Below are 25821 nucleotides of genomic sequence, written 5' to 3'. Positions count from 1 at the left end.
TAATATAGACTTTTGTTTCATTCTGAAGAGACCACTGTCTGCTTCAGAGAACCCAACTGAAGCCACGATGCCCCAATTTTCTCAAGGTTTATTTAAAGATCAACATTGCCCCAAGAAAAAAAACCAAGAGGGAAAAAGCGCAGGCCTGGGAACTAACACCCACAGTTCCTAAAGAGACCACCATGGCTTGCTGAATGTAGTAAAGATGTTAAATACAGAAATAAACTTTGCATAGAGGATAAGACGCTAATGATTACACTCTCAATTACTGGGCACTGGTGCTATTGTTTCTCTGCCTTTCCTCTTCTCCCTTGGGGCAACTGTTCAGCCCTCAGGGGAGTTTGATGAAGAACTCACGCTTCCGAGACGTCTCTTTTGCTAAAATTGCTACTGGTCGGACTGCCTCCTTAGAACTGTTTGAGCCTCGTTTGGTCTAGCTGGTTGGGAGGAGGCAATGGCACCCGTTCTGTGCTACCTGCTTCTCCTTTGGCTGACCTCCTGGATAGCAGCCACTGAAGCACCCAGGGAAACTATGCAGCTGGTCCAAGTCACAGGTGGGTCTTGTAGATAGTTGAGGGTGGTGGAAAACTGGGAGATTAGTTGAAAACAGATTTCAGAGTTACAGGTGGGTATACCATGGGAAAGTCATCAATGTAGTAATATAGGGTTAGAGAGACAGTGAGCGACTCTGACCATTGGCAGAGTATCTTTTTTGCATCGTGGCCAGTCCCCAGGCCAAGCATCTGAGGCTTGCAAGTAGGAAGCTTCAGATCAAAAAGCATAATTCATAACTAGATTTGTTTGCTTTTCCGATCTCTCTTCATATCCTTTTCTTCTTTTATGTCATATACTTCAGTTATATACCTGTATCTTTTTTTTCTAAATCATGCAGCATCTAGTATTGACTCAGTAAGCATTATTTTAGCCATTTTCAGAAACTTTTGAGATCTGAAATTCAATTTTGGAAGCCATTATGTACCGTTAAATGTAGGGATAAAAAAACAGAAATGCAGCACCAGTTTGGATATTATTTACTGATTTTTAAAAGCTATGTAAATGCTCGATTTGTCATTTTATCCCTATTTTAAATTGCTGACTTAATTTAATCTATGTTAAGAACTTGCTGTGCTTTTTTAAAAACTGTGCTTATATTTTAAATAGTTTTAAAACTGCATTCTGCTTGAGAAAGTTTTAACTGAAAAATTCCTTTTTAAACTGGTGGTAGCAATTAGAAATGCTTTAATGGTTATTAAGGTTTTGTTTTGTTTTGTTTTGTTTTAAAAGTATCATTGTTTCTATTTGACCTGTTGAACACTTCCACTTGGTGGAAAAGTAATCCATAAACACTAATCAGAAAAAAAGTATTCCTAGAAAGAAATGAACGTTTTAATAACTCTCACATCACAGAATCCCAGGAAGTTTCTTTGTCCTGCATTCTGGATCATGCACTGGCTTCAAGAGACTTAGATCTGATCTGGCTCGGTCCAAAAAGGAAAGAACTGCTGTATGTAAATGTGAGGTACCACCAACCAGAGGCAGATCTGAATGCTATGTGGGGCTTGTTGATCCACAGAACCTCTGTGCAGAATACCACTTGGCTTACCTGCGAATGGAATGGCATGTCAGGAAAGCCCCATGTGCTCCCAAACAACACCAGTAAGTGTCATAATTCTGAAAGGTATCAGTGATAAGGAAAAAGTGGTAACCAAATTGACTGTTTTCCCTATCACCCTCCATCCCTCACTTTGAATTAAAACTTTGCCACACTGACCCTGTTGGCTGGGGTTTGACTGGAGTTACAGTCCAAAACATCCTGCCAAGTCCCCTTCTGAGAAGGCTGCTCTAGAAACAGTGGGTGGGAAATTCATCTTCAGGTCATTTTTAATTTTGCCTTCAAAATTATATATATTGTTCATAGTGTATAAATCCAGGATGAAAAGAATATACTGTAGGTTGGGCAGCGCAGCAGTAATTATTATGGTCTCTGGTGTCCAGAAAATGTGGCAGGTATTCTGCCACAGAACAAACAAGAGAAAGACAACCCAGCATGATATGGTAGTTATGATGATTGACTAGGACCAAGGAGACCCGGGTTCAAGTTCCCTTTCAGCCATGGAATCTACTAAGCTAACTTGGGGCCAATCAATCTCTCTTCCTACCCAGCCCAGCCCTATCTCAGGGTTGTTTTTAATGGGAAAACTTGAATGTATATGTATGCCATCTCCTGGAGGTAAGGTGGTACAAAAATTTAACAACAAATAAATGCATATGGAAGAAGAAGAATAGCTATGATAATTGCTTAGATGCATAATTTCCTATAATTGTTATGGCCAACACTCCACACAGAGTAAGAATATATCCCATAATACTTTGCATTTTGGTCTACAAGGTAGAATCTTCAAGTTCTTTGTTTGTGAATGATTATAGCAGTGTTTCTCAACCTTGGCAACTTTAAGATGTGTAGACTTCAACTCCCAGAATTGAGATCTGGCTGGGGAATCCTGGGAGTTGAAGTCCACACATCTTAAAGTTGCAAGGTTGAGAAACACTGGATTATAGGATAAGGTGAACATTATAGTCCAAAATATCTCTAGGGGACCAGTTTAGGGAAAATAATTAGAGGCATAGAAGAGAAAGATATGGGGCTGCAAAAAAGGTAATTCTCTGGGCTGAAAAAAAAAGAGGGTCAGTCTAATAATAATCATAATAATCATAATAACAATAATTCTTTAAATTTATATGCCACCCACCTCCCAGCGACTCTGAGCAGTTTACCTGAGGCTGGTTTTTTTTATCAGGTGGAGGCTACTCTGACAACATCCAAGACAAAATGAAAGAATATGAGAAAAAAGGCTATGAAGATTTTTTCTAGTAGCAACAGCTCCTTCCCGTAAACGCTATCCTATGAGGTCCCATCAGAGTTGACTTCCATGTTTCACTGGGAGGTGGGGGTGGGCTAATCTTTCTATTCGCTTATGGAAGCCTTCTTCCTCTTACAGGCAAGGCAAAGACTAAAATGAATGGGGGAGAAGTATACATTTTTATGGGGTTGGAAAGGGTGTGGGTGAGGGGATTTTACATGAATTAATCTTTGGTAGGATGTAGGTTGTAATCCACCATTCTAGGTGATGGTTGCTTTTTTTAACCAATATCCTTTAGTTGTGTTGGATTATAGCTTCCACCATCTCTATCATAAATTGATGGGAGTTGTATTCAAACACATGGACAGGAGGAGAAGGTTAGAAGATGGGAGATAATTCCTTTAATTACTGAAGAATAATGAGCAGTGGGCAGGAATTGGACAGTAACGCATCTGTGAGAGGAAGAGGCATTACCTAAGTGGAGAAATAGGGCTATCATCTCTAGACTACAAAAATCTGGATCATCAAATTCAGTAAATGGTGATAATTTTCAGCATTTTTTTTTTCTGGCCTGTAGTGTGCTCCACATTTTTGCAGCCAAATTAAGGTTTAAAGTTTCTGCAACATGAAGGTAACATGGGATGTATAGGACCAGACTGGAATGAACCGTGCAAATCTTTTGCTTTCAATTTTTTAAAAATGGAAAATTAATATTGCTTCTTGAAGACAGAATCATTACTCCTTAAATATCAGAGCTTTCTGAAGTGTGATCAAACTATATCTTGTGTCAGAATTTAAAACGTCCTCAAATGTTGTAAGTGAAATTAATGTAAAATTGAGTTTCAGCTCAGCTTATTACTATTAACCTTCCTTCTGTAGGACACCAGGAAGACTTCCCTCATTCGGTGGATCCCAAATATTTTCATTGTGATGCCCCAGTGCACAGAAATTGGACACAGGGGACACTGCTCTGGATTCAGCATGATTCACCAGACCAAAATGCAGTTCTGATTAACATGACAATATGGCGCTCTGTTCGCTACTCACTGGATATGAATGCCAGTTTCGTTTCTTTGATCCTTCCATCTGTAACCTTTGAAGACGCTGGGAACTATTCCTGTCAGTGGAAAAATCAGACATGCCATTTTCAGCTAGAGGTGATAGCAAATAAAGGTGCGGCTCCAAGTAAAGAGGTGGGAAAGGGAAGGCGGTGTTTGGATATAAGCATGCATAAATTTAGAAATGCCATCCGGTTTTTAAAATCCAAACCTATTACAATATTTCCAGTCTGGGAAAAAAAACGATAAAATTGTTTTTGAAAAATTCGTATTATAACCCAATAACATCTATCTACAGAAACAATAATCTAGATCTGTGTTTCTCAACCTTTTTTCGCCTGTGGTCCCCTTCCAACCTTGTTTTCCTCCTGTGATGCCCCCACCCCCTCCAGGTCCCATTATTGGATACGGACATAGGACTGGTGTGTTTTCTGGCATCAACAAGACAGTATTTGCAGTATAATATGCATTGTGCTTTTCCATGGCCCCCTTGGCACATGCTGTGGCCCCCAGTTACACGTTTTTCACCAGTGGCCCCCTTGAGATATCCAAGGGTCCTCGGGGGGCCATATGGCCCCTGGTTGAGAACTGCTGATCTAGATCTAAACACAGGGTTATGGGTAATCTATATGGTAAAGAAGATCTCCACGTGGCAGCCCATCAGATAGATCAGAGCAGGAACTCCACAGGAAGGCTAACACTACTTTTATTGAGAATCTTGCAAGACCGCTTGTATCTCCCCCACCCTCACCCTTGTTATACTCAAGTGAATTAGGGAGGCATCTGCCTGAACTGTTTCCAAATGTTATCTCCTTCTGGACTTTAAAAATGCTTCAACCCTTTTGCCTAGCAAAGGGTTCCTGCATATCTCTGTCAAGGTCATCTACTGTCAATACCAGGTTCCGCAATGAGACAAGTCACATTCTCCAATTAAGACTATATGTAGATTTGTTGCCTTATCGTGCGGACAGGAAAGAAGCTATGAATGGCACTGTTATAGCTTTTAAGCCTAATTTCCGGCCCTGGAGACAGGAGACTTGGTTTTAAAAATGAAAATCTAGAATGCTAAGTGCCTAATGTTTATTTGTACTGTACAGGTGTAGAATGAAAACATGCTGAGAATTTTGATGGGCGACAAGATTCAATGGGTATTAGATTTTTTAAAAAACACAATGTTATTTAATATAAGTACTTATTAAAAACTAGAAATGCCATAGCAGGCACTGTCTTAGAAGAGGCATCTTCTTTTCCTTCTTTCAGATAGTCAGGAATACATACTGAATTATCTTCAAGCATACATATTTGATCTTTTATTTATTGTTTGCTCCAGTTATTATTTACTATTTACTAGTGTTACTGATTTATTATTTCCTACATACCTGCATTATCTATAGAAAAAAAGAGAAATCCTGCTTCTTGCTTTAGAAATATCTTTGAATTGCAATATTAATACGGTCTAATCACATCTTTTTCTCCCTCTCCTCCCCACCCCCCAATTAAAAGTTGTTTGGTATTGGATGATTTGGTCCGTAGCACTGGGATATATGGTTGTCTGCCTCGGCTCCCTTTCTTGCTTTCTGTGGCTCTGGCGAGGTACGTATCCTCACATACAGAAGATTAATCAGAGTAATGTATGGTCAAATATTTCCTGTAATTTATTCTGCTATCTCTGATAGGTTAAATCTAATCCTTCCAATACAGACAGTGACAATATTTCTTCCCGTTTGGTTATTGCCTTTTATGGCTTGAGATAATGCCTCTAGGACACTGTTTCTCAACCTCGGCCACTTGAAGGTGTGTGGACGTCAACTCCCAGAGTCCCCCAGCCATCCTGGTTGGGGGACTCTGGGAGTTGAAGTCCACACATCTTCATGTGGCCAAGGTTGAGAAACAATGCTCTTAGAGACCTCCCTGCTCACTGGTTGAGATAATTTGGAGGAGTTCCTTTACAATGTTTCACAGGAACTTAGGCTGACTCTCCTCCATAGCCCCATTCGTTATTTGGGAATAATACCCTGATCAACTGAAGATCCCAACAGGCCTTTTGACTGTTAATTTTAATGGTTGTTTTAAATGTTTTTAATATCGCAGGCTTTAATACTGATTTGAAGTTTTATTTGCAGACTTCTGAGAGACCTCAGTAAATGGTGATATTATGGGGTGAATAAAATAAATGAAGGAAGGAAGGAAGGAAGGAAGGAAGGAAGGAAGGAAGGAAGGAAGGAAGGACCTCATATTAACTTTATATGGAATATAGACTCTGAGGGTTCCTTTATTTATGACAACCATCTCATATGACAACCATCTCATCCCTAGATAATTAGGGACTAGAGATCAAAGGCGAAATGTATCTTAAATGAAATCCAGTCTCTCCTTTTTGGTCTTTGCCAGCCTGCAATTGTTAGTTTTCAAAACCTCTGTTGCTCACTCGCTTTTTACTAATAGCACACACAGCCCCTTCTATCTCTGTTCTTACTGTTTTCCCCCAGATGAACTGACCCTCCCCCAGTTTATTATTTATCATATTATTAGATTATTTATTATTTACCAGCAAATATTGATAGTTCCCTCTGAGTGGATTTATAGTATTCCTTGAGAGTAGCAGATTGGTCAACAAGAATAGCAAGTAGCAAAGGAGCTCTCATGAGCCAGCTGAAATGATCAATCCAATCCTCATTATTTATCTACTTTTTTTATTAGTGCAGATTATAGACATAATGGGGAAGGTAGGAGGAGGCTTAAAAGGTTAGAGCCCCCTAGCCAATTTACTGCCTCCAAATAGAAATGAATTCCATTTTTTGTGGCCCAAAATAGGATGGATCCCTTTTTTCAGGGCAAACTGTATCAAGATTTGTGTATGTATATTTGTGTTTGAGAAAGAGAATTAATGGAGAACAAATGGATGAATGGTGTGGGGAAGTCATTTTAAGTTACTTTTGACTCTCTCCCTGTATGTTGCATGCTACTGCCCAATTTATTTTTCCTGGGATGTGAAACCTTCAGGTAAATTTTTGCCTCTTTGACACACTAGTGAAGTGTTTCTCAACCTCAGCAACTTTAAGATGTGTGGACTTCAACTGGCTGGGGAATTCTGGGAGTTGAAGTCCACACATCTTAAAGTTGCTGAGATTGAGAAACACTGCACTAGTGTGTCAAAGCTGCTGCAATGGAGAGAATCCTTTACATAAAGTGCTGTCTGTCAATCGTTCTTGTTTCAGTCCACCGAGCTCGAGCTCGAAGACAACAGATGAAGCTGAGGAGTCCTGCCAAGAGGCAAGTACTTAGGATGTAACAGAGTGCAAGAAAGTAGCAGGAGTTGTGCGCCAGATTTGGTGCACAATGTATAAGGGAAGATTGTGGGCTCTACAAGGTAGGCCTGGCAAAAGGATAACAGGAAGGAATATGTAGGGTGGGGAAAGAGTGAGCATCTGGGTAGTAAGTGGGGAGATTCTGTCCTAACAGTCAGGAATCACGCTGAGACGAGGAATAGGTCTCTAGTGTTTATTGTTGCTACATAAGACAGAAAATCCTAACAAACTGAAGAAGCGTGGGAAAAACCCAGACAGATAAACCCCAAAAGTCAAGGCGGGTCTGATCTGTGTCTCTTTGAATGGCTGCTTAACTCCTTAGTACTACGCATGCGTTTTCCCCCCTGGATAGGGGCCCCCTCCTGCTCACCATCAGTACTCATGACAGATTCCAGATGTTTTGCATACTTGAAATCCTAAGGCATAAGTGCTTAAGCCACATCTGGCTCCTGAAAATTTAGCATGCAGCCACCAGAAAAAAAGCAAAAACTTTAGCACTTCAGAATTTTTAGCATGATAGAAGAAGGAAATGATTAAATACATGCCCAAATAATCTGTATGTCCTTTAAATTAAATTAAATTAAATTAAATTAAATTAAATTAAATTAAATTAAATTAAATTAAATTAAATTAAATTAAATTAAATTAAATTAAATTAAATTGAGGCCCTCAATTTAAATGAAATTAAGTTCAGTTGTCAGCCTTGCTTGTCCCCTCTTTTTTGGAATGTCATGTTCCCATCATGGTACTCAAGGTTAAGTCTGGTTCTCATCCCAGAATAAGATATGGGTCTCCACCCCAGATCAGTCTTTCCCAATCTGTTGGCCTCCAATTTTCCAAGGAAATAGTTACCAGAAATGGCTCCCCTTTGATTGCTCTGGTGCACAGTGGCTTCCCTGTCCAGCACATTTTTAAAGTTCAATCTATGTCTACTGACTGAGATTCCTTAACCTTATGAATCCAGTTGATGCAGTTAGATAATTTTAGGTTCCGGACTATTTGGTTTTAATGAGGGTGGGGAGAGGGGAGTCTTTGCTAGATTGGTACTATGTTTCTCAACTCCCTGCTGCATTTGGAGACCCAATAAAGACCCTAGATATTTTTCCCGAACTCCTGCACTAACAGCCCAAGTGAACATTGTCACCACACACAATATTCCAGGGGACTATTTGGAGCCCATGAATTATAACCCCAATTGTCCTCCCAAAAAAGCTTGTGTGGTTGAGCATCTGATGTCCAAATGGGAAACCTTTTACCGTTGTGCCCTGACAAAGCAGCTTGTGTTCAACTCACATCTTGATGTCATTCATATTTTATGGGTCTCTCATTTCCAGAAGATACTTTTGTGCCAAACAGAAGAAGAGATATATCTCCAATAAGACTGTGGTATCCCCAGCAAATGATAATGGTGAGTTAATTAGGACCTTTCTCCATTCAGAAAACTCTTCCTCAAGGACATGTTAATGTGCTTTTTTCCAGTACTTGAATTGGCAGAAAAGTATGCTAGTGAAAATTGCCTCAGGAATGAGGCAAGACACTAGTGTTGCCCTTACAGATTTAATGCAGTGCAAATTAAGGAAAGTAATCAGCAGATTCCTCTGGCTTCATTTCCACTCCCACCAAGCACGTTGTTATTTATTCTTCAGTCGCTTCCAAATCTTTGTGACCTCATGGACCAGCCCACACCATGATCTGCAGGAAAATCATCTCCATAACGTGGGCTTGGGCTGGAGCTGAAGGGAAGGCCAATTCTGGCATGTAACAAAATGTGCTCTGGTTTTGTGCAAGTTTGTTGTGCAGTACGCGAAACCCTTTCGGGCGCAAATTTAGCATTATTCTGGATTACTGTTGTTCTAGAAGAGTATTATTCTGGAAGAAGTTTCCCTATTCCGAAACAGTGCTTAAACTCATCAGGAGCTTGAGAGACACCAATTATGGGGAAAGGTTGCACAATGAAGTGGGAGAGCTCTCCATTGCACCAAGCAATGTCCCTCTTGCATGTGTCAGCTCTATTTAGAGTAGTAAACCAGTGACCAAAATAACATTTTGAGAAGGAGAACTCTTTGGCTACAACCAAGGGTAGGTTCAGAAGGAAATTGTGTTGGACAGATCAGGATGAAATGCCAGACCCAGCCACCATCTTAGTATTCCCTTATGTTTGTAAGTGTGCTGTTTTCCCACCCATTGATGTAGTTTTCTTGATGCCATATTGAAAATTTAAAACAGAGGCCCAGGACTTCTCTGTTGAAGCTGTGGGTAGCTGTGGGCTAGCTGCTTTCACACTACTTCGCTTCCGCTGAAGGAAGGAAAGCAGGGAGAAATGGCTTTATAGCTGGCACTCTGTGGAAGGAAGTGGAGTCCTGGGGGCTGGGAGAATTGGCATCCATTTTCACTCATTCTCTCCCCACTGGTTCCCCTGCTACCTAGAGAATGGCCCCTTTGCTGGCACTTTTCAAATCCCACAGAGCAATCACTCCATGCAATAGAGAACTGACAGCGGATGACCTGTGGGCCTTCAACGGCCAGGTACTGGCCCAGAGGAGGTTCCCCCGCCCTTGCCTCTTTCCTCCCTTTGCTTCTTGGGCAGACAGAGCCCCTGCTCTTCATGCTGAGTTAGAATAGGGATTGGAAGCACAGCCAGCAGTTCTTCAACCCAGTGTACTTTTCTGCCATCCCATGTCCTGAATGACAGCATTTTACTGCTGCCCTGTTTGATAGCACCCGGCACCAACTGCTATATCACGAATGAGGCAGCCTTGCAGCAGCAGCGTTCATTCCTCAGGAGAAGAGGAAGAACAAAACCCGAACATCTAATTTAGGCAGCCTCTGCAGGAGGACATGTCCTTTTAAAATGATTGGTGTGGCATCTTTATGCCATAGTAAGCAGGATGTGCAGATGAGCGATCTCAGTTCCTCAAAGAGAAGTCAAACCTCAGGGTTGTGATCTGAGCAGGAACCCATCTTTTCACTACAATCCATTCTGCTGCTTTAATACTAAGCTGGGGTGGCTTTTTCCCCTGAATTCTGAACACCGCCATCCATCCGCCTGCAGCTTCCCCTATGATCCAACTTGACAAAGAATTCTAGAGAACCCGAAATTAATTTAGCCTTTTCATGCATTCTGAGTGGTTCTAATTAGGGTAATGCCAACTTATATAGTTCTGAAACATTCTTATAGACAAAACTAGGCATTTTTCTCATGAGCAACACAGAAGTTATTTGCCATGGATATTTGGTTAGATTCTTCATGCCGCTGCAGTTGCAGGTGCAATTAATATAGCGAGAAGCAAATGCCATGTCTTGTGGCATCTTGAAAGGTAACAATTTTCTTAGTGGCACAAGAAGATGCACCTTCAGATGATTATGCAACCTATACCTCTATCTGTCTTTAAGATGCTCCTCCTTTGGGAGAGGTGATATTTTGATGCAACGTGCTTTTTGTCTCTTAAGTCACAGAGCAAGTTGATGCCTTCTCCTATGAAAATGTTCTGCCAGATATGGGTGCACAGCATGGCCAAAGGTTACTGCAGAAAGGAAAGATCTTGCCCAATACCCTGAATATGGAAGGTAGGTACAGATAGGCAGGGCATATAATTAGGTACTCTGTGTGCCGTCTGTAACAGTGGAAGTGCCAGTAATAAAAATGGTGTAAAGAGCAGAATAAGACTGGAGTAATGGTAATAGCAAATAATATTACATGATCAAGTCAGGTGCCATTCTAAACATCACATCCTATCTACACCCTATGAATTGCTTTTAAAGAGCTGGCCTTGACTCTTCTTGTGTTATAGTTTTGGATCTGAAGGTATGAAGCCAGTGGTGCAAACCACACGGCAGGAATCTCCAGGTCAAGAGATTTGAAAAAGTAAAGATGCTTTCAGAAGTGAGGTTGACAATGGGATAGTTTAGATACCATTAAGTAGGCAGAATAGGATGCAGTTTTTAGAGCACAATTCAGCAAGATGGCTTCATAACTCACATTGCATGAACAGGGGCCATACAAGACTGTAATTTGTGTTGTTCAGACATGTTCTAAATGTTCCCAAGCGTTTACTTGTGAGTTTCCTGTTATTGCAAAGCAACTTTGCAGTCACAGTCACCTGTGACTACTAAGGGTTCCATACATGAAGACAGGATGCAAAAAACTGAGCACAGGAAATGGGTGAAGCTGTGTAGAGACAGAAGAAAAGAGGTGACTCCACCTTTCAATATGAGGCACCTGCCTTTGCCATTCATGACTAAAGGGCAACACAACAAGACTTTGTACCAGGAACATTGATGTAAGTTTCTCACTCAGGATGTTTCATACTGTGTTCCTTGGAATCATAGGGTTCTTGAAGAACTTGATGGGGTTCTGTGAGAGAGTAAGGGCAAAAAAAAAAGAAAAAAAGAACAGAGCAGGGATGTCCACAGCAATTTTTTAAAGGACAACAGAAAGGGCTGGGCTGATATTCAGAAGCCCACCCCTTCAGGGGGCATTAGTGTTCATGATGACTCTCCCACCAAAAAAAAATATCAGGATGGCCATTTTGCAGATCAAGGTTCTTCTCCTTCTCCTTCTCCTTCTCCTTCCAAGTTCTGCAGCTTGACAAGATTTAAACCCTCCCCGTAATCACTCACAGCAATAGCAAATCTTGAAGTAGCACAGAATGTCCCCATGCGTTGTACTACCCGTGGCGTTTATAGCATGCTTTGTGCAACAGACTGCACAGTACAGCAGCTGTTTGAGGTTCAGCTACTCTGTCCCCAGAACTGAGGCCCTGCCTTGGCAACATTCATATTTAGGCAACCTTTTGACACAAATAACCACAGATGAGGCTGGAGGTACAGGAAGAAAAGAACTTTATCTCCTCCTCTTTTTGCATGATTAGACAGTAAGTTATTCTACCATGAATGACTTACAGCATCTTCTAGAGTCATCCAATCATTGTTGTGCCAAACCAGCAATGAGGACAGGCATTATATCACTTTGGCTGTTTTATTTCAAAATACAACTTCACTTATAACAGGAGGTTCCATGACTGCCCGCTTCCAGATAAGCTAATTTTTTAGTCATATAGAGCAGTGTTTCTCAACCTTGGCAACTTTAAGATGTGTGGACTTCAATTCCCAGAATTGCCCAGCCAGCATGCTGGCTAGAGAATTCTGGGAGTTGAAGTCCACACATCTTAAAGTTGCCAAAGTTGAGAAACACTGATAGAGGATGGGTCTTTAATACGAAAGGGTATTTAACAACATGTTTTCTTTAATTCAAAGTGGCGTAATCCCAACAGCATTTCACCCTTCATTTACTTTTTCTGTAGCCTTCAAATGGGCAAGCTATGGGTGGCATGTGGGATTTGGCCTATTTTTTCATGGACCATATCCCATTCCTTCTTTCCCAATCAATTTCTTTCCTAGTTTGTGCACTCTACAGCTTGTCCTATCACTTCTCAGTGGAGAGTGGGGGTGGAGACAGGTAGACATATTGGGACCTCCATGCGGCAGAAGGTCCGTCTAAAGAATCCTTTCTTAAGATCCAAGATAATGGGAAGAATGAACGTGTGCATGTGCTTATTGTGTGAATGATTAAAACTAATTTATTAATTAAATTATTTATTTATAAATTTATAAATTATAAATTACCTCAAATATATTAATTAAGCTTAGTTTCAGCATGATACATCATGGTCTGTTGAATAAATCACAACTGGCTGGGTTCAGCAAACACACAGTGGCAATAAGGAAACTACTCTGTAGCTTAGTACTATATTATGTGAGAATCCAGCCAGGGAGAGAGACCATTAAGCCTGGAACCCAGCCATGCCTACCTGCAATACTTATTCCCAGACTGAGGAGGATTTAGAAGACCTACAAGTTCCTTTGTTATCAATGCAAAGACCTGCCAATTGACTGGTTTGCGCAAAGAGTGTTAAAAAGAAAGGCGTCTCTTGCTTCTGCCCTAGCACACTTTGGGGATATAATTGTGTTTCCGATGGGAAACAGTTCAATGGCTAGTATTCTTGTGACCCCATCTTTTACTTCTCAGTAGATAGTGCTAAAAAGAGAAATGTAAGAATTGTGCTCAGAAAGAATTCATTTCAGTTTTAGGCAGATATCAAAGTGCCTGGCACTGCAGTGGCTGCCAGTCACGTTTACTACTATCATGCAGTCCATTCTTAGCATACAAGGCCAGTGCCGTAAAATAAGCATTCTCAGTTTAGCAGTCGTGACCCACAATATCACTTTAGTGAATGAATTAGTGTGACTCTTCCCATGAATGAAACCAAATGATAAACACACAAATAAATAATAAAAGCATTTGTGTTTGACAGATGTTTCTGACAGCTGGCTAGCTTTAGCCCTCTCCCACTTGTGGCTTTGCTCCCTGCTTTGTGCAAGCCTGATGGGTGTCCCCCTGCAAGTTGCTTGAAACTAACCAGGGGGACACGCCCTGGGGTCTGAGAAGCCCTGCTTTAGGGTCAATCAGAGAATGCCAATCCAAGAATTGTGCATAACTACTTCGTCTTTTTCTTCCCACCAGATGAAGAGGAATATGAATGCCCTGATAGTGAAATCGAGCTCAAGTCAGATGGTAAAATGGGTCAAGTGGGAGTGGGCAGCATGAGGTGGGAAAGGAAATTATAGAATAACAGTTGGCTCCCAAGCCATAGACATGGTGTGACCACCAAATGTAGTCAACTGAGAGCTCAGTCTCTTAACTGAGAGATTAACCCGCTGGAGAGATATGGGGTTGGATGTGGGGAAGGTTTGACCTTTCCAGGTTAGATTGATTGGGTTCACTTGCTGCATTCATCATAATATGATTGTTTGGGAGCAATGCACGAATGGGTCAATGAATAAACCATGATTTGCTTTATATTAGTAAATACCATGAAATCGTACTATGCTGCAAACTTATTGACTGCAGTGGTGCTTGGCATCAATTTACCTGGAAGGGAAGCCAAGTGATGCACTATACTAAGAAATTGAATTCATTATCTTATTGCTAAAGGATAATAGATGCAGCTACAAGTAAAACCAGAAAACAGAGGAAGTCACCGTTCTTGACCAAGCTTTAAATCAGTGGAATGAGTAGCATCATAGTAGGATGTGGAGGAGGAAAACGTTAGTGAAAGTGAGAAATAAAGCATTTTGGGCTGAGGATAGAGTGGGTTGGACTAATCTTCTGAATATTGTTTGGTTTCGCTTCAGATGATGAAAACTATGAAAATACCCAAGAAGAAGTGAAACAGGGAGATGTGGTTTTGAGTGGTAAACTAATTTCTCTTACAAACTTTGCTTTTTTACTGTCTGAGCTTAAGATTGCTTTACTGACTTCTCACATTTTGTGAAGTAAGACAATGATCTTCTCAGGTGCATCTGCAGAAGGTTTTTAAAAAGTCAAGATTCTGGCCATGACCATGTGGGTGCACATGTCCTTCTTGACTTGTTTGACCATCCCCTCCAGATCCCCCTGGACCTTCTTTCTTCAGCATCTCTTTGAATGAGAACTGTTACCTGGGCAGGAGCTAAACCCTATTTGCTTTGTGGGGAAAGAACTTCGAACACTTTTGAACTTTAGTGTTGGAGAAGAGTCCTGAGAATACCATAGACAGCCAAGGAAACAAACAAATAAATCAACCCAGAGTTCTCACTTGAGGCACAAATGTCAAGACTCAAATCAGGCAAAGATCTAGCTCTCTCAAGAAGCTAGGAAAGGTGGAAGGAAAGAGAAGAGGACAACCAGCAGCCATGTGGAAGACCTGAAAGACTAGGTTGGAGACAGATTTGTCCTGGACAAAATCTATCTACGTGGTCACTAAGATTTGACACTTACTTGATGGCATGTAATAATAAATCAATCAATTTTAGAGATAACAGCTCTCCTTGAGATTTACTGCCTTTCTTTCCTGCTGAATGGTTAGTGCTATCAACCTATCTCTGAATAGGAGAAACATACCAGGATTAAATTGTTTTCCTTGTCAATCCCTATCCTGCCTCTATGGCCTCTCTTTCAAGTCACGGAGAGAGTAACTGGTCTGATTTGCCTCCAGGGTAATGGGTAACAAAGCCTAACAGATCTTACATGCCTTGAGGTTACCCTTGGTTAGTGCTGGAATAATGGGGAAAATAATATTTTAACACCAGTGCAGCTAAAGGTGTCTTAAGCCTGGCTCATTCGTGGACTGTGGATGAGATGAAGACCACACCACGGGGACACTGTGGAAAACACATGTTGCCAGAGCATGCTTGTCCTTGGTGAGGTGCACGTTAAGAAAGTCCTTCAAACCATTGCTACAAGAGTGGTCCACAGAAATTCAAGGTCTCAGAAAGAGGTCTTACCCTTCTTCCCCAGATATGCTTCATGTATGCAAAGCACCTGGGCTAGCAATTACAGCCATCCTTTACTTAGTCTCTTTTTTAACTGACAGTTGTTCTTCCTTGTTTCATAGATGTGCTCATTTATGAAAATAACAAGGACAAGGTGATATCCAATTTCCACAGTGGGAACTCAGGTACTGGGAAGTGTATGGGGATCTTGGCAGGATGGGGAATGCAGGTGTCATGGTAAGATACTGGCACAATATTCTTAACTATTGCTTTCTTATGACCTACAGTTGACTCATGGTACTCTAACAAAACCCAGCAGATCCTTGAGAATCTGACCCAAGACCAAGAGCCTATTGCTGAAGGTAGTGTCTGGAAGTGGATGTGGAAGTTGAAAGGAGAGGCATAACATTATTGATATAGATCAATGTTTCTCAACCTTGCAATTTTAAGATGCTGGCTGGGGAATTCTGGGAGTTGAAGTCTACACATCTTTAAGTTGGCAAGGTTGAGAAACACTGATATAGATGAAAACCAACTGGATTTCTGAAACTGGTGTTCTTTGTGTATTGACATGTATCTGCACTCCCCCCCATGCCTTTTAGCTAGGGATAATGTGAGTTGTACTGCACAGCAACACCATGTAGTCAAGAAGAGCTGGAAGTACACTCGTTATTCCAAGTAGGCATTGTTATATTATGGATATAGTTTTTTTTCCCTCCTGCTCCAACATGCCCATTCTTGTTCTTTATTCTAACCTACACTATTTTCAAACCAAGATGTCTGTACAACTCTGAAATTAACAAATATATTGACTGTATTGATTTTAGAATTGTACAGATACTTTAGCACTGGTACTGGTTGCAAATCCTTGTTCCCAAGAGCCTTCATAACATTAGGAACTGCATTTGTGGCAGCTGCAGACTTTGAAGCATCAAGTTACTGCAGAAACATCATTTCCCTTCCTTTCTCCACTTAACGGCTTTATGAGAACTTTAAGGGAATTATTCATAACAAAAACTGACTCCATAAGATGCTGACATCACCCAAAGTTATTTAGTCCTGATGCTGCTAGTGATAACTTTCTATATTTACTCAACAGACAATGAAAACTATATAAACTTGGAAGAAGAGTGTCCTCTAAGCCCTGGTGCAGCACGACTCATAGCAGGTACTAAATAGAAACTAAATGAAAACCCAGTCCAGAATTTGTTATCTCCAAATCCATGACCTTTCTCCATCTTTCTTCATCAGCAAAAGCCAACCTGTTTCTAGAAGGCATGGTATTTATAATTACCAGTATTACTATTACTGCCTCCTTTTTACCTGGCCATTCCTCCAAAGAGCTTAAAGAACATTAGTTATTGCCCCCCACTCATACATCTCCACCACCACTCTGTAAGGTAGATTAGAGTGAGAAATAGTGACTAGACCAGTGTTTCTCAATCTTGGCAACTTTAAGAGATGTGGACTTCAATTCCCAGAATTCTCCCGCCAGCATGGCTGGTGGGGAATTCTGGGAGTTGAAGTCCATACATCTTAAAGTTGCCAAGGTTGAGAAACACTGGACTAGACCATGATAGTGAGCTTCAGGGATGAGCAGGGAATTCAATCCTAGAGTACCAATCTCAATCCATATATGACGCCAGCCTAGATCTATACTACTACTCAATCTATAATGCCACACTAGAAATAGAAATTAAGTGGGCAAATAGGAGGAAAAAATGAAAACAAGTGCCCTTGAGGCCTTAAAAGCACCTATTTTATTTCATGGTTATGCAAAGAAATTCATACCACCATATCAGTGCAGCGTGAAGTTGGGGATTTCTTAGACCTGTAAATGAGACCGGAGGCCTGATAGGAAATTGGTAAGCTGGAATCACCATGACACAGTGATTCCAAATGGGGTATTATCAATATTAAAGACACAAAATATAATGACTAGAAGCTATGGCAATTAGTTAAATATGAAATCCCATGTAAGAGACTTCTATTTATACCAGTTCTGGGGAACACAACTGGGTAAGTGGCATTCTCTTTATACCCCATTTGTGGGAATCTTGGACGCTTTGCGCTGCTCAGTGTAAAGACTACTAGACAGGAATGCTCTGTTTTAAGATTTTATATTTGAATGATATTTCTGTGGATGCACTATAAAATGCCATTCAGCAGTTGGTATCTGTCTCTGCTTCCAGGTTTACGCTTACAGCTGGCTCTGGACCCCCACATAGATAGGCAGGATGGGGGCAGTGAACCTTCTACAGGTAAGCAAATAAGAGAACCTTAGTGAACCACAAAGATCTTCAAACTCATCCTGTCCCCTCCTCAAACCTATCAGACTGATGTACAGCATTACTCTCTTTTTATTTTTTTAAAACTTCCCTCTTACATGTACAACTCTAAATGCATAAAAATACATATGTATTTTTAAAAGCCTCTGCTGAAAGAAAACTGAACTTAATGGGTTGGATATCCATCATCTGAAGTCCTTCAGGTCTTGCCCTGTTCCCACTATGGACTACCCATAACTTCTTAATGCTGAAATACATTACTCCCCTCCCACCCGACGCACCATTTTCTGAAGTTCTGCATCAGAAGCCCTGTTTCTATCCTGAGCTGTCTTAAGCCCTTCTGAGCAGATATTCTACTATGGTTCATTCCAATCTACCACCATTGCCAGCTCCAATTGACTACGACAGCTGGCATGGTCCCTCCCCTCCAGTAGCTGACTGCTGCCCTATATGGCAATTTCAGCCAGGGCTGCTCTGCTGCTATGTTCTCAGCTGATCCTTAGTTTCCTTTTTTTCCTCTTCCATTGATCCAGCAATGGCCCACAAAGACTATGGGCTATGAAGGGTCTGTGTTACTGTCAAAGGAAAGAATGTGGGAAGAGGTTATGAAGAGATCCACATGTGCAAACATCCAAGATAGTGCTGTAAAAGGAAGCCATGGGAACTAGTAAGGAGGGAACAGATCCTGAAAGATGAAGGGAGGCATCTGCCCCCACAGGGGCCAGACAGGAAGAAGGAGGGGAACGACCAATTAGTGCCTGTGGTTGCTATAGTCTGGACTGAGGACCAGACCAACTCTGTTGCCAAACCACAGCCATCCAGACTGGAATTTTTGAAGTTGGCGTCAAGTACAGGCTGGAAGGTGAACAGATGAGGCTGCCATGCAAAATTGCTGATAGCATCAGTAAGTAAGTAAGTAAGTAAGTAAGTAAGTAAGTAAGTAAGTAAGTAAGTTTGTTGTTGTAACTATAGGTCATAACAATGCAATATGCCATAAAAGACAATAAAACAGAATCACAAGAAAATAAAATAGAATAGTAAAAAGAGTGCTGGATACAAAGAAGTCAAAACAAGGCAAAGCCAGAGCTACTTAAAATTTTCTTTTTGAGTTTCAATGACAGCAGAGCAAAAGTAACAACAGTTACTTTTGCTAACAGTTGGAAACACGTCTGCAAGAAGATAATTCAATCATTCAAGGTCAAAGCCCTTGAATTCACCTGCCATCAATAATTTGGCCCTGATCTCATTGTGAATGGGGCGGTGGTGAACATAGTGAATGATGTCTTCCACTTGACCAGCACCACAGGGACCGAGACATTGTTCAACAGGATGCTTACAAAATCTCCCTTCAGGATATGATAAAGGCATGGCCAGGGGCCTGGAAATATTAACCAGATAGATAGTATCAGGAGAAATTAACTTAGGCCTACTTTGAGAAATTCCTGCTTTGTTCATCAGGCTCCCAATCCTATGAAGAGATGAATGGATCCTTATGTCCCACTGCAAGCAGGCTTCTCCACCTACATGCCAACACAAGCAATGAGGAAGGTGAGTATCAAAACTCCTGGATTCTCTAGGAAGGAATTTGGCTGCAGCTGCTTAGAAGAAGACATTCCAAGGGCTACTTTAATAGAATCTGGGAATGGATTGCTCACAAACAGGTTTGTCCAATTTGTGATAGTGGTTAAAGCATTAGACTAGGATCAGGGAATCCCAGGTTAAAGTTGGTCCTCAGCCATAAAAGGTCACTAGGTGACCTTAAGCCAATTGTACGCTTCCAACCTTAACCTATCTCACAAGGTTGGTGTTCTGGAGGAGGAACTGCTGTGTATGCCATCTTCAGCTCCTGGAAAAAAGGCAACATATAAATCCAAAAAATAAAATAGTTGTTTTTCACCTTCAAATAATTTAAAGCTACTTCCAGTAGATGCTGGAAACAAAACCCAAGAAGTGTTCCTCAAAATTTAAGGACAAGCAGCAAAAAGGGAGGAATGTTTTTCAAAGCTTTAGTATTGCAGTTAATTACAATGGGTGACTTTTTGCTCGAGAGGGCTTCTTTCCTTTTAAAATTGTGTGGCAGATGGAGGAAAATGCAACAAAACCAACAGCTGCTGAAGAGAGCTTTGAGGTTTTATTGATCTATGATCAGAGGATGTTCTCTTCGAGAAGCAGAAAACATTTACATGCAAACAAGCACATTTATCAAACTGAGTACATACCGTATGTCATCTTCCTGATTACCTTATTTAGGAACAATGGCTGCTTTAGAAAAAAACAGGCTTGTCCTTGACCAGACATACTTATTTTTAACTTGCTTCTTTCCATGGGAACTTGATGAAGATAGCAAATGTAGAACCAAGAGACTTGTTTCTAATTTTTGTATAGCCTGTGCTCATTACTGCTTCCTGGCTTCCCTGGCAGAACTTTCTTTCGTGCATCTTTCACAATAGCTTCTTGCTCATTCTGTTGTGCACCCTGAATATGGCTTTGGTTATGTCTGCTAATGTTTGCTGGTTTCAGTCCTGCACAGACATAAACTCAGCAGGCAACGTGTTTTCCTTCTCCACTCTGACATCTGTACCAGACAGGGTAGGAAGCACCACTCCCGAAGGGTTATGCCTTTTTTTTATTTGTTAGTCGGAAAAGGTCCTACCAGAATCCCTACCAGAGAAAGCTACAGCTGCTTAATTTCTTATTGGACTTCTCTATACTTTTCTTTTAGTCCAACCCCCAGAAAACCTACTGAAATGATGTAGAAGCTGTCTCTTCATTTATATGCTTCTCTGCTTGTCATTTTCCCCAAGGGGTAAAACCATCTGTATATCTGTTGCAGCATCTGCAACAAATTGGATTGTCAGAGAAGCTCTAGTAGGATCTGCACTGACCAAGGGGGTGGAATAGATGCCTCCTAAGGACAAGTCTGGTGTAGCGGTTAAGGCACCAGGCTAGAAACTGGGAGACCGTGATTTCTAGTCCCGCCTTAGGTACGAAGCCAGCTGGGTGACCTTGGGCCAGCCACTCTCTCTCAGCCCTAGGAAGCAGGCAATGGCAAACCACTTCCAAAACCTTGCCAAGAAAACTGCAGAGACTTGTCCAGGCAGTCAGCAGGAGTCAACACTGACTCAAAGACACCAAACAAACAAACAAACAAACAAGAGTCTCTTCAACCCAGGGACACTGTGATTCTATGTGTGACATGTTCCTGCTCATGTAGCCAGGAAGGGGTTTCCCCAACATCTCTTGTTCACGTTAAAAGTCTGTTTGTTTGAAACAGAGCTCTCCTTGGAAGAAGGGAAGACAGCAAGGGCTGTACTGAAGCTTGGAAGGGGAGCTCGGCTAATGTTTCTAAGCCTCTGATTTAAATTTGGAGATCTTCAGGAAGCACAAGTTTTCTAGGTATAATCAGCCGGCTCAAGCAATAGCATGGGTCCAAAGTGAATTTATTCTATAGAGGAACAGAGAAAAGTTAGCTTAGAAATGTGCTAGGTTTAATTTATTTCCGGTGAAGTATTTTTAAATTTAAAGCTATGATCTTTGTGATTGCCTCTAGCGTATATGCTGTCTACATGTGCTCAGGAAACCGTCCGTATCTGCTTTCATGCAACTTGAAACATCATGCTTGCTTTCAAATAAGAACAAACCATAAGAGAATAAGTACCGGCTTATGATCCACTTGGAAAACCCACCTATGTCTTTTGCCCCGATTGCATTTTTTCATGTGACTCTCTAAAGTTAAAAAGGGGGGAAAAAAAAGAAAAATACGTTTTGTTATTTTTAATAATGTTGATTTCAGATTGTAGGTTTATTTATTTATTTCCTAAATTTATACTACCGCCCATCTCCCCCCACAGAGGGACTCTGAGCGGTTTACAATAAATTAGTCCATTAAAAATTAAAAGCAATAATCATAATAAAACATCATATAATGCAATATAAAAATGAAAAGAAAAAAGAAAAAACCAGATGGTTACGAACGATCGTAAATGCAGGGGGAGAACTCTAAGGCGTCAGCCATCCCCAAGAACGACTAACCCCCTCCCCACCCCAGGCACAGTGGCACAGCCAGGTCTTCAGGGGCTTCCGGAAGGTCAAAAGGGATGGGGCTAGCCTGATCTCTGGGGGCAGAATGTTCCAAAGGGCGGGTGCCACTGCAGAGAAGGCCCGCTTCCTGGACCCCACCAACCGGAGCTCTTTAGCTGACGGGGTCCGCAACATGCCCTCTCTGCATGACTGGGTGGGATGAGTTGATGTGATGGGGATGAGACGGTCCCTCTGGTAGTCTGGCCCCAGGCCATGTCGGGCTTTAAAGGTGATGGCCAACACCTTGAATTAGACCCAGAAGCAAACTGGGACCCAATACAGCTTGCGTAGCAAAGGTGTTACATGTGCCGACCTTGGGGCACCTAAAATGGCCCGTGCGGCTGCATCCTGGACCAGTTGTGGCTTCCGGATATTCTTCTAGGGTAGCCCCACGTAGAGCGCATTACAGTAGTCTATATGAGAGATGACCAGGACAGAGTGACCATTCGAAGGGCCTCTCGGTCCAGGAAAGGGCATGACTGTCGCACAACACGAAGTTGTGCAAAGGCCCTCCTGGCCACGACTGCCACCTGCTCTTTGGTGTTGTGAGTCCAGAAGGACCCCCAAATTACGCACCATGTAAAACGCATTAGTTTTAATCTAATTCCCAAAGGATCAGCCACATGCCCCAAAGCTACAAGGGCCAGAAGTGGGGCAACTGGATTTGTTTCGTTTTTAGCATCTTTTCCCCTTTGTAGTGGCAAGTCAAGCTATAGGCTATGGGGATCTCCATACCTTGGGATTAAGGGAGAAGATGCTGGGGAAAGTCATCCCTTAACTAAATAGGCAGTGGCACCAGTAACTACCAAGCAGCTACACCAGCCTTTCTCAACCTTTTGACCCTGGAGGAACCCTTGAAATATTCTTCAGGCCTTGGGGAACCCCAGCACATTCAGCCTCAAATATAGGCCACAAGTTACAAAATTATTCTATTCGTTTCACGTGTAGGCCTGTATGTATGCATGAACCGTGTTCTTAAACTAAAAATAATGAAACTTGGCTCTTTAATGAGAAGTTGCCTAAATTTGAAATAATTTTTAAAATGTGTCGTGATCTCCCAGGGAACCCCGAGAGACCTCTCGTGGAACCCTTGGGTTCCAAAGAACCCTGGTTGAGAAACCCTGAGCTATACCAAGGCAGGGAGGGAGGGCCAGGGTGTATAGAACCCAGCAGATTTCTGCGATGAGAGGGTTAAGACTGCCCACCCAATGGCAGTGTTTCTCAACCTTGGCAGCTCAATGCTGAGCCCATAGGACAGTGTTTCTCACCTTGGCAGCTTGAGGATATGTGGACTTCAACATGCTGGCTGGGGAATTCTGGGAGTTGAAGTCCACATATCCTCAAGCTGCCAAGGTTGAGAAACACTGTCCTATGGGCTCAGCATTGCCACCCCACATGGAAGTTAGTACGGATCTGAAAAAATTAAGAACAGCTCAGAAGTATTCCAATTCTTTGGAAAAAAGTATTCTTTTTTTTTTACTGTATGATATCAAAGGGAAAAAGTCGTTATCTGGAAAGTCCAGTATTAGGAGAGAGAGAGAGAAATGAGTAGTTCTCGACTTCTTGGATTATCTCCTATTCTTCCCAGGCCCATAAATCCTGTTGCAATAAACTGGGATTGGGAAGATCAGTTAATCTATAACAAGTTCCTCACTGCAGATGCCGATTCCTATGAAAATATGGAAAGCCCCACAAGCGTCAATTCATGGAGGGAATGCACCTTGGATCCACATGGAGAAGGTAAGTTGTGGGAAGCTACAGAGCCAGAAATGTTTCCATAGAGCCTATGCATTTTCAAACTTGTTTTTGAATTCACAGAGCTAGAAATTTATCTCTTGCTAGTTAAATAAATCATTTGGGGTTTGGGGGGGGGGCTAGTTAAAGAAAACATTCAATTTGATGAATTCAGAATCTTATATTATGTCCAAATCGCTGCAGATCCATAGCATGCAAGAAATGCTGCTCATACAGTATTTAGGTCATGGATTTGGGTTTAATTTCCCCAACATTATCTACACAATCTTCTTTATTTTTCTTCCATAGGTGTTCACTTTGGTTCCAGGTGGCAACATATCTCTGTTCCTTTCGGGGTTGATCTCAGAGTGGGCTGCTCTGCTCAGACTAATATTGCCATAGCATGGGACCAAGCTGGGAGAAATTCCTTTCCTCTCTAAATTAAGGATATTTCTACTCAGACTTCTACTCTGTTGCTCCAGAGGATGAGGCATGTTGGATCCCTGCAGAGCAGAGGAATATGTTATTATGTCAGTGCTTCTAGAATAGGAGAAGAAGGGGCGGGGAGATTAGACTTGTATCTGATCTCTCGCAGTTGGAGCAGTGAAGAATCCCAGGAAGCAGAAGGGGGTTTGGCTGGAGACACACGTTTTTCAAGAACTGAAAGTGTTGAGACTGTGAAAACATTTCATTTGTTCCACGATTGCTTCTGAGCAAACAGGCATTTAAAAGAAAACAAAAACTGGTTTACGAGTCTGATGAGCCAGCAATGAATTGGCAGATGGATAATATGACTCAGAGAATCACACTATGGAACAATGAACTCCATTCTCATCAGACGCTTGCTATCCAGACTGTTGATTTATAAGCTCTTGTGACAGGTAGGAAGCTAACCCTTCTTCATTTAAGACTGTGTTGACTGGTGCTCATGGCACTCACAAAACTACCCTTCAGTTTCATACACTGAAGCAGCACTTCAAGTGAGAAGCATGATATTATAAATGGTCCTTTAACAAAGGGATCAGTAAATATTTTGCTAAATAATTTTTTTAATTGGAAAAGATGTTCAGATGCCCTGATGTGTTTATACCTACAAAGATCAGAATTGTGTATGCCATGGTATTCCCCATGACACTCTATGGAAGTGAAAGCTGGACTTTGAAGAAGCAGGACAGGAAGAGGATTGACGCTTTTGAATGATCTTGTTGGAGAAGACTCCTCAGAATACTGTGGACAGCCAAGAAAACAAACAAATGGGTCATCGAACAAATCAACCCAGGGGTCTCACTTAAGGCACAAATGCTCAAATTATCCTACTTCAGACACAATATGTGACAACCTAGCTCTCTGGAGAAGGCTGTTATGCTGGGAAAGGTGGAAGGAAAGAGGACGACCAGCAGCAAGGTGCATGGACTCAGTTACAGTGGTGATGGTTACATCATTGGAAGACCTGAAGGACCAGGTTAGGGATAGATCTTCATAGAGAAAATCTACCTATGTGGTCGCTAAGAGTCAATACCAACTTGATAGCATGTAATCACATTTTTTTTAAAAGGCAAAATCTGTTAGAAATATTGGTGAAGGGTAAGAAGTTACAGTCACTAGATATGCATGCCTCAGGAAGAGCAAGAACTTGGAGAGGGGAAAAACATTTTATGCCCAGCAGGAAAAGAAAAATGGTTTCTATAAATGGATGTGTCCCTGCATACCCTATCAAAAAATAATAATACATTTGGCTAGGCTGAGACATCATACTGAGCCATAATTTAATGAAGGTCTACAACCATAATGGCCTAATTTATGCTAAGCCAGAAATGATAGTTTACACACTATAGTATCTGGGTTCATATATTACATCAAAATCAAACATACGTTATAATCTAGCACAGTGTACAGACCCTGGTTTACTGATTTCCTGGCTATATGGAAAAGTTCTGATTGTACTGAGGAAAGTAAATGGGGGGAATATTGTCATAAGGTGTTATTGTTCTTATTTCTCTTGCTGTCATCTGCTTTATCAGGTCCTATATCCTGTAAAATAAAATATTCTGTATTGAACTTGGATCACCTTCTGCTTCTCAGCACCTTACGACCTCAACACGCTAGCTTTTAGTTTTCATTTGAATTTGGACAAGGTGTGACACTATGCACAAACGAAGACATTTTCCTTGAAAACAGT

The 25821-nt window shown here is 41.4% G+C and overlaps 1 protein-coding gene across 1 annotated transcript; it reads left to right on the top strand.

Moving 5' to 3' along the window:
* Positions 1-417: 417 nt before the first annotated feature.
* CD19 (CD19 molecule) lies at positions 418-24392 on the top strand. The gene is made up of 16 exons (XM_063301097.1): positions 418-554; positions 1408-1656; positions 3741-4034; positions 5423-5512; positions 7138-7192; positions 8562-8635; positions 10678-10794; positions 13751-13801; positions 14422-14481; positions 15663-15725; positions 15828-15902; positions 16640-16708; positions 17733-17801; positions 19287-19376; positions 23568-23648; positions 23952-24392. Exons 1-16 carry the CDS (start codon positions 455-457, stop codon positions 24080-24082), a joined length of 1668 nt encoding a protein of 555 aa, XP_063157167.1. The 5' UTR covers positions 418-454; the 3' UTR covers positions 24083-24392.
* Positions 24393-25821: the final 1429 nt, after the last annotated feature.

Source organism: Candoia aspera, chromosome 4 (genome assembly GCF_035149785.1).
Source record: "Candoia aspera isolate rCanAsp1 chromosome 4, rCanAsp1.hap2, whole genome shotgun sequence".
Classification (NCBI taxonomy): Eukaryota; Metazoa; Chordata; class Lepidosauria; order Squamata; family Boidae; genus Candoia; species Candoia aspera.
The sequence above is the reverse complement of the archived record's forward strand: the minus strand, read 5'-3'. Positions and strand labels throughout refer to the sequence as shown.

Excerpts from the sequence above, each read along its gene's own strand:
- CD19 (XM_063301097.1), top strand. The coding sequence starts at position 455 with ATGGCACCCGTTCTGTGCTACCTGCTTCTCCTTTGGCTGACCTCCTGG. Across the intron at positions 4,035-5,422 it reads AGAGGTGATAGCAAATAAAG|TTGTTTGGTATTGGATGATT; the intron begins GTGCGGCTCCAA and ends CCCAATTAAAAG. Across the intron at positions 19,377-23,567 it reads CAACACAAGCAATGAGGAAG|ATGCCGATTCCTATGAAAAT; the intron begins GTGAGTATCAAA and ends TCCTCACTGCAG.